The following is a 9009-nucleotide window of genomic DNA, read 5'->3' on the forward strand; positions in this document are numbered from 1 at the left end:
GATTTCGAAGCCGGATATTAAATTTTTCCAATACTCAATACCTGTGTCAATCATTTTATTTGTTTGTTTCTTATATTTATTTTTTTATATAAAACATTTCGTTGCGCTACTTATCGATCGCGGTGCTCATGTTAGCGGCTAATCCAACTGATACTCCGAACAATATTTAATCATATTAAATATATCTACTAGGATTGTGTGAATAGTTCGAACTTACGAATTATTCGTATCGAATCGAATCAAATTATTAAATTTGAACTTCGAATATCAAATAATTCAAACTTTTGACTAATTCGAATTTTTTGAATTATTCGTAAATTCTCTAATTATTTGAAAATTTACAGATAATTCCAAAATTTGCTTTCGAGCGACATAAAATTGTAATACAGTTGACTACCTGTCATAAGCCTGGTCTAGGGGATGTAGGGTAAATTTTTCTTTAAATTTCAGTCTTCTACTAGCGTGCGTTTAGTTTTATTCTCGACTACTCGTTATAAGCCTATTTTATTTTATATGATTTCAAACGTCATATTTACGTTTTGTTACATACGTTACTATCCCGATTTGTCTAGTGCTCATAGCACTAAAATTAATACTTATCTTTTTACACTAATAATCATTGTAATGCAAAAAGTTATAATGACAACGGTATTAATTATAGTAATGAGAATAATAATTTAATTGATGAACATAATGCTCAATATAACTTTTAAATTGTAACAGAAGCTGTAATCGTAATTAATGATTACAATTACACTGTAAAAAATCACCGGGGTAAGTCCAAGCGGTGTAGGTGTTAAAATTCTCCGGTGTTAAAATAACACCGCTGTCGGTGTAAATATTCTAGACCGGTGTCAAAATATTTTACTTTGTGAATATTTGTACTTACTCGATCACTATAATTGTTAATAAATGATATTTTTTATTAATTTTCATAAAGAACTGACATTTTTTGTGTTTTATAATCTTTAAAGTTTATACTCCAAGCGGACGCAGTCACCCAGCTTTTACACCGGTATTACTCCGCTTTTACACCGGTAACCCCGCTTTTACACCGATATTACTCCGTTTTTACACCAGTTACCCCGCTTTTACACCGATTTTACTCCGCTTTTACACCGGTTACCCTGATTTAACACCTGTATTTTTAACACCGGTGAATTACTCCTCCTACACCGGTGTAATTTTATTTTAACGCCGGGCGGAGTTAAAATGAGTCCATTTTTAACACCGCTCTTTTTACAGTGTATGAACAATAATTTATATTTTACTTAATATTCATTAAATTATTATCCGCGAAACATCGATAGTAAATTCTCATCATTAATTTTGATATTTTGGGTACGAAACTCAAAAAAGTGGTTAAGCGGAGGAAGCTGTTTGGACTCAGTACGTGCCGATTGCGGGGAAGAAACTTATGACGGGTAGTCAACTGTATTTTTTCGAATAATTCAAATCTTTGTCAGAGGTAAATAGAGCTTAAATACGAATGCACCCTTAAAAGGTCACAAATAATTTTAAAATTTACGAATAATTTGAAAAGTTACAAAAATTCGAAAAGTTACGAGTTGTTCGAAAAGTTTCGGATTCATTCGAATAATTAGAAAATTCGAATTATTCGATTCGCACACCTCTGATATCTACTAAGAAATATCAACTTTAAATTAAATATTGTAAATTTATTTTATTGTTTTATTTAAAAAATTAATTATTAAATTTAAAGCTTTGAATATCATAACAAATTTAAAGATTAAGTTTTTTATTTTCTTGACTTTGTTTTAAAAAATATGTAAAAGCTACCGGATGTTTCCTCTTTAAATATTTGACATCCGAGATCCGAGTTGTGTATGCGACAGTAAAATTGAGACTGTACATGAATAAATAAAAGTAATAAGACTCTTCGTGGGTGGTAGGGATTGCCTCTATATAAAGATCATCGATCATTACCTATCATTCATTTATGACAATCGTCTTCCTGATTCAATAATTCAAATATTATTTTATTGGCAATCTTAAGTTTTCTTTTAAAATTGAAAATGAATTATAAATTCGTAAGAATTGTACTTATGATGATCGTCTCATCAACAGCTTTAGGGTAAGAAATTTCAATTATTTTAATTTAATTAGTAACAAGTATTGTTTTATATATATTATTAACACTTACATCAAACATTCTAGGCGTAAATTGGAGTTAGAAGGTAATTGTAGTTGTGCAGCTATTGAAGTATCAGGTTTTGAACCCATTTTAGAACAATCTCTTCAGTTTAATGTTGTGTGCAATGAGGAAGGCATTGATAAATGTGAACGTCTATGCATTGCTCTCGTAAGTCTTCAAACTTTATAATCTTTAGTATATATATATGGTAAAAAAAGCTCAGCAAGTTTGAACTAAAAAACTTAAATTTAATAAGTCAATTAAAAATTTTGAAAATTTGTAATTTAAAAAGAAAATCGACTTTTTACTTTTTTCCATAGTTTTTTTTCTCACTAAGGAAAATTTTATAACAGAAAATTAATGATTTGAAAATTTCACTTTATGAATTTTAAAGGCCAATAAAAATTTTAAACTTTTCCAAGTATTGGAAATTACTGAGCGATCTCTTATACTTTTATTCTTGATGTAAAACTTGGTGAAAATTGTTTTTCTGCCATACATTAACTTTTTTGAAAAAGCGTAAAAAAGTATAAATTTATAAATACATATATATATTTATGATGCATTTTTATTGATATATTATAGGTAAGCGCTGCCAAAGATAAAGGTCCGGAATTGATTTGTGATAAATTAATGGGTCATGTATCAAATATGCATGTAAGTAAAAATATTTTTCATCGTTTATTTATTGTTATATTATTAAAATATGTATAAAAAAAAAACATTCAATAATATATTGATCTTTTATGAGTTTTCTATTTAAGTCTTATGTATAAAATCAATACGAAATGAAATTGCAGGTGGGTCTTTATACACGAATTTGCGACGCAAATGCATGGAAATTCTCAGGACTCAAAATTCCTAATCCAATTTGTTGTCACGAAGGTAAACCAACTCAATGCGGTGATACTCAAGAATAATTCAATAAATTTAATTCAATAGATGTTTTTTTGTGAATATTGTCAAAGACTAAGATAGTATCACATGTAAAAAAGAAACCAGGCAATAAAAACCGGCTTACGAGTACCATTAATATTTTTTTTTATCCACTGCTATTAATTTTCATCAACTCATTGTTTATAATTTCCCATTTACTTTCAAGTTCTCCAATAGCTTGCATGATGTCTTGGTAATCTGTTAAATTTTCTTGTTTTACTTTCGTTATAACAGACTGCAGAGATAATTTAGCACTTCCTAGCATTGATTTTTTTTTAATATCATCAGTATTTTCGCAGCAACGTAAATAAGTATCTGCAAGATTTGAACACAATTGTAAAACATTTTTAGTAGTTGAAATGTTTTGGTGCCACCGTGAATCGACGACAAATGAACGATAAGCTCTCTGTAAATATTCAGAGGCTTTTTTAATAGCCGTGTCTGTGTCTTGAATAACAGTCAGTTCTGCGTAAAGTTGCAGTAATTCAGGATCGTTTGGTACTGACGCATTTATACGTCCAAAGAGCGCCAGAGCTTTGTCGTAATTATTTTTAGCTGGCTGTCCTTCATTATCATTGATATTATTGCAAATAGCATTGGTTAATATTCTTAATACTTGATGATCAATATGTGGAGACTTTTTAAAATCTAAAATACGGTGATAACATTCAATAACATCTGAAAAATATCCTAAATCAATACTAACGACCATCAAATTATCCCAAACTTGCCATATATTGAAATCACATTTAACAGCATTTTTAAGAGAATGCCAAGCACGTGGTTTATTTCCTAATTTGATATAAACTTTAGCTAAATTATTCCAAGCTTCGAAATTTTTTTGTTCAAGTTCGCAGTAACGTCGATATGCATGAGCTGCAAGCTCCCAATTTTCACTTTGCAATGCAGCGAAACCCAAACGAATCCATACATTTTCTTGTATATTATTCAATTTAACAGACAATTCTAAATGTGGTATCGCTTCGGAATATCTTTTTCTCTCGAAGTAATAAAATCCCCAATGTTTCTGTGCACGACTGCTACTTCTATTAGACAATTCCCAAGCGGTTTCATAGTGACTAGTATCCTGTTCAGCATCACCAAGAAGACACCATAATTTTACCGTTGGTTTCTTTGACAATTCTTGTCGAATAACTTCTGCAGCCTGTTTTTAAATTAAAAATAAAAGTATACTCACTGTTGTAGTAATTAATAGTAATTAAGCCTAGTTAACCAATGAGAATTTTTTTAAATTTTACCTTGTGACGTAGATCTAGTATTGTGTAACAAACAATAACTTCCTCCCACAGTTTTAGATTTAGATAAAGATCCAGAGCGCCTTTTACCAGTCCTAAATTTAACATAGCGTCTGCCAAGTTTTGTTTGAATATCCAGATGGGCTTCATACCACTTGCAAAAAGAAGATTTGTTCTATGAAAGACACTTGGTTTTGATTGGCTGTATTGTCCCACGAGGCTTTCAGACTGGGATAAAGCTCGCTCTATTCCTCGCTTATCTTTCATCTCGAATATACTGCGTTGTCGTAATGCTTCCATTTTCAATGCCCAATTTTTAGTACCGCCAATTATTGTCTGTAATTATTGTTTTACTCATTAATCAATTTTAATTTCTTTAGTTGTTAATTATATTATTATTATCTTAATAGACGGAGGAAAATGGGCTTAAGAAATTTATGAATTTTTATTATGCTGTCGGGCAAACTGGAAATGGGAAATTCAGTTGCCAAAAATTATTATGCTATACTAAAAAAAATATTACAAGGTAAAAGACCCAGTACCCGATCACCCATGTATTTGTATATCTATATTTGCTAAATATATATTTATACGGATACGTGGAGTGATCGGGTATTAGTTCTCTGATCAAGTACTAGGTCTTTTACCTTACACTTAAAATTTATTGATACATTCTAATGAATATTGTTTGTCTAAATTAGGAATTATAGTAAAAAGTAAAAAATTTTTGGAGGCTCACGATAATAATTATAGTGCAGCATAATAATTTTTTGACGATTCAACTTCCTGTTCAGGGTGGCAACAAAGAAATTATTTCAAAATTCCCTGATATTTCCCGGTTTTCCAGTAAATGTTTTCACATTTTTCCCTGATTTAGAAATTTCGTTCGTATCATTAAGACATTCAAAGTTTTGATTATATTTTCATTGTCGGTAACTAAATCTGATGATTAAATCATGTGAGAAACCAAAAAAAAGTCAATAAAATAAATTAATATGGCCTACTTTTGATTACTCGATTTTAAAAATATGTAAGTTAAAATATTAAATAAGAAATTTTATGATAAAAATAAATTCAAAATACACTAGTCACAAAAATTAAGGGATATTAAAAAAATTTCAAATTTTTAAGTGATTTTCAGTAGGATGTAACGCGAAGGAAAATGGTCGTACAACAAAAACAAAAAAGACAAATTGTAGTTTCAAGTGTCTGGTTTTCTGATCTGGTCTTGAAATTTTTTTATTATCCACGGTTCCGGAGTAATAAAAAATCAATCATAATTATCGAAAAAAATTTATTGAAGCCCGCAGACCGTTTTTAGGACGAGCAGAAGTTTTGAAAATTTTTTTTCGATGGTTTTCTTAGGATTACTCCGGATCGTGCATAATAAAAATTTCAAGATCAGATTATAAAAGTAGACACTTGAAACTACAATTTGTCTTTTTTTTTTGTACGGCCATTTCCCTTCTTACATCCTGTCGAAAATCACTTAAAAATTTGCAATTTTTTAATATTCCTTAATAATTCCAATTAAAAAAAAAAATGAGTATTAAATCTAAGTAATTTTACATTTAAATACGGCATCGTTTCTTCCATCGCAAAGTCATCTGTCGGTAGACTAATTTGAAGGTGATTACTAAAAAATAAAATGAATACTAATGAGCTTAAGTACTTAAATAAAAGTTTTGATTGCAATTATGATAATAAATTATTACCATTTAGCTAAAACAACAGCTTCTTCAACAGATCCCAGTTCAACTGGTTTTATTTCTTCTGAAAATTTAACTGAGTCTAGTCTCAAATCATCCATTACATGAACGGAATGAGGTAAATCAGGACATACTTCAAAAGGGAATATTTCTTTTTCCCTTTTAATGTCTAGAAAAAGTTGTGGTTTTTCTTCTTGCTGATACTTTGTACGTTTTCCTTGTGCTCCACCGAGTTCTAAAGTTAACTTGGCAATAGTTTGCGCTTGCTTCAAATACTTTTCCGAGTCATTAATTCTCCTGTATAATAATGTAAATTGTAATGCTTCAATATAAAATAAAGTTTCAAAACTTTTATATTCATCGTTATTCCAATCATCAAGCTTGCTCATTTTATCAATAAGTAATTCTGTTTCATTGAGTAGAACATCTGATTCCTCATCTAAAATCATTTGATGGACGTAGTTTGACCGTATTGCCCACCACAGTGATGTTGGTAAAATTTGCTGGAGTTTTTGACTCGTAAATATTATTTTTGATAAATATAAGAGCTCTAAATACTCGGCATTATCGTTACATTGATCACCGAGTGTAAGTTCTCGATATGCTTCCTCATTTTTATTGTTAACTAACCAGTCAATATTTTCATCAAAACTTATTGCTGGCCCAGTCCAATTGTGTTGAATAAATAAATGCAGAGCAACAATACCTAGACGTAACCAATCAGTATAATTATTTGGATCATTATTTATTATTTTATCTACTGTTGTACGCAGATTGTCATCTTCCAATCGATTTTTTAAATCGAGTTGATTACACAAATTAATTAATAAATTACTGTAGTCTGAAACGTCGGCTTTGTCTATTGAAGCTGCAGGAAATAAAAAATAATTATGAATTAAATAAATGATAAATTGTAAATTAGAGTAAAAAAACTTACAGTTTAAAAAAATAAATTCTGGAGAGTACAGAGTTTTTAAATCCATTTTATTCATTTACTTTTTTTTAACATAAAATATTTTTGTAAAACGTATGGAATGCGTGATATAAAAATTAGGTTATAGCTTTTTTATGGAGTAAAAAAAAACTTATTGTTTTAAGCTGTCGGTAATAAGAGGATTGAACTTAACTACTGAAGTAGACATAAAAAATTTTCTTGATAGCCAGTTGAGCTCAACCTACGTCAAATTGAGCGTAAATTTGACGTCAAATTGAAGCCGCTCTTTGACGTATACGAGACATCAAAAATTTTGCTACTCAATATTTGAATCGTTTATTTGAGAAACCCCATAAGTCAAGAAAACAAAATTTTTCAGGAAACACAAAAGACATTTTTTTGAAAAAGCTTGACATTAAAATAATAAATAAATAATTGAATATAATAATGTTAGCGTTTCTGAAAAAGATTTCAACAAGAAAAATTTAATTTTTTAACTGAAACTACTTAAAAAAATTATTTAAAGTTGATTGACTTATGGGATTTCTCAACCAAACGGAAAAAAAAGTTATAAAATCATTGTTTTTTTAAATGTTTCCACTCAAATCATTTATTACACTGATAAAGTGAAGTGTTAAACATGTATTTGAACTCTGAGACTCAGAAATTACAAAAAATTATAATTAATTTAAACATTTTAATTAGTCATATATCAGTCAACAATAAAACAACATTTGAAATTAATTTCCCAAAAAAGCGCGAATTTTAAATAAAAAATAAAAAAAAATTATTTCTGTAAAACTGAAACTGCATATATTCATTTGAGTCATTGACTTATGGGATTTCTCAATTTAATGAAATTGCTGTCACCCGGTTAGATTTTTTTTTTAAACGCTGATTTGATGCATATTTTGATTGATTTCTATGGAGGGACATCCAAAGAACCCAAAAATGCAAAAAACCCAATTTCGTAAAAAACATGACTTATGGGGTTTCTCAAATAAACGATTCATTTGATGTCTCGAGTACGTCAAGTAGCGGCTTTAATCTGACGTCAAATTTACGATCAATTTGATTGCTGGTTGAGCTCAACTGGCTATCAGGGAGGGATTTGTAATATTGTACTATTGTTATTATTATTATAATTATTATTATTATTATTATTATTATTATTATTATTATTATTATTATTATTATTATTATTGCTAATTTATTTTGAAGGGCCATCAGTTATATCGGTAAATTAAAAACCGTGTTTTCTTTAAATTCGAATATTGGCGGGAAGATTTTAAATAGATAGTAAAGGAAATTCTTGGCTAATACCAACAGCCTGAATGTTTCAATCAAACATTTGATATTTTGAACTTGAAAATTATAGATTAGTATTATTTAAATTAAATATTCAATAAAAGTGTTGATAAATATAACAATGCAATAAATAATATTTATCAAAAAAATTTCGTCCCCTCATTTATTGATATATATTTATTTATAATGAATATATAAATGATCGTGTTTTTTCATTGAATGATGATCACGATTAACGTCATAAATCATTGAATAAGAAGCGTATTAATATTTATAGAAAAAATAATAATAATAATATAGATAGCGTGACAATTGAAAAAAATAAAAAAAAATTTTTTAATTATATAAATTAAATAATATAAGTATGCCTACTCTAAGAATCATAGGATGTTCAAAAAATTTTGTGAGACTGAAGTCTCACTGTGTAGTGGACATCAACACAACGCTGTGCTGTTCCTTCAGTCGTAGCTACACTTCTACATTTGCCTGGCTGTGAACATGATTTGACGAAAAGTGAAGGTAAAAACTTTTATATATACTCTTCAACCATGAGAAGGAGTACTTGCGAGAAAACTGAAATTTTGGCCACCTAGTGGTAGTGCCAAACAAATTTATCATTTTTCGATTTCCGATTAGATTCCGAAATTCGGATTTCTAAATCAATATTAAAAATTTATTTCAAATGTAAATAAAAAATTATAAATTATCTGT

The 9009-nt window shown here is 28.8% G+C and overlaps 2 protein-coding genes across 2 annotated transcripts; one reads left to right on the plus strand and one right to left on the minus strand.

Moving 5' to 3' along the window:
- The first annotated feature begins 1942 nt into the window (after positions 1-1942).
- Positions 1943-3096, plus strand: LOC130670126 (uncharacterized). The gene is made up of 4 exons (XM_057473337.1): positions 1943-2095; positions 2179-2323; positions 2741-2812; positions 2956-3096. The coding sequence occupies exons 1-4, from the start codon at positions 2037-2039 to the stop codon at positions 3073-3075; spliced, it is 396 nt and encodes a 131-aa protein (XP_057329320.1). The 5' UTR covers positions 1943-2036; the 3' UTR covers positions 3076-3096.
- A 101-nt stretch (positions 3097-3197) lies between these two features.
- Positions 3198-7146, minus strand: LOC130670117 (tetratricopeptide repeat protein 27). Its single transcript, XM_057473326.1, has 5 exons — positions 6994-7146; positions 6063-6924; positions 5917-5983; positions 4351-4683; positions 3198-4256 (listed from the first exon to the last, which is right to left on the minus strand). The coding sequence occupies exons 1-5, from the start codon at positions 7046-7048 to the stop codon at positions 3198-3200; spliced, it is 2376 nt and encodes a 791-aa protein (XP_057329309.1). The 5' UTR covers positions 7049-7146.
- Between the last annotated feature and the right edge of the window lie 1863 nt (positions 7147-9009).

The sequence above is a fragment of the Microplitis mediator genome, chromosome 6 (genome assembly GCF_029852145.1).
Source record: "Microplitis mediator isolate UGA2020A chromosome 6, iyMicMedi2.1, whole genome shotgun sequence".
Taxonomy (NCBI): Eukaryota; Metazoa; Arthropoda; class Insecta; order Hymenoptera; family Braconidae; genus Microplitis; species Microplitis mediator.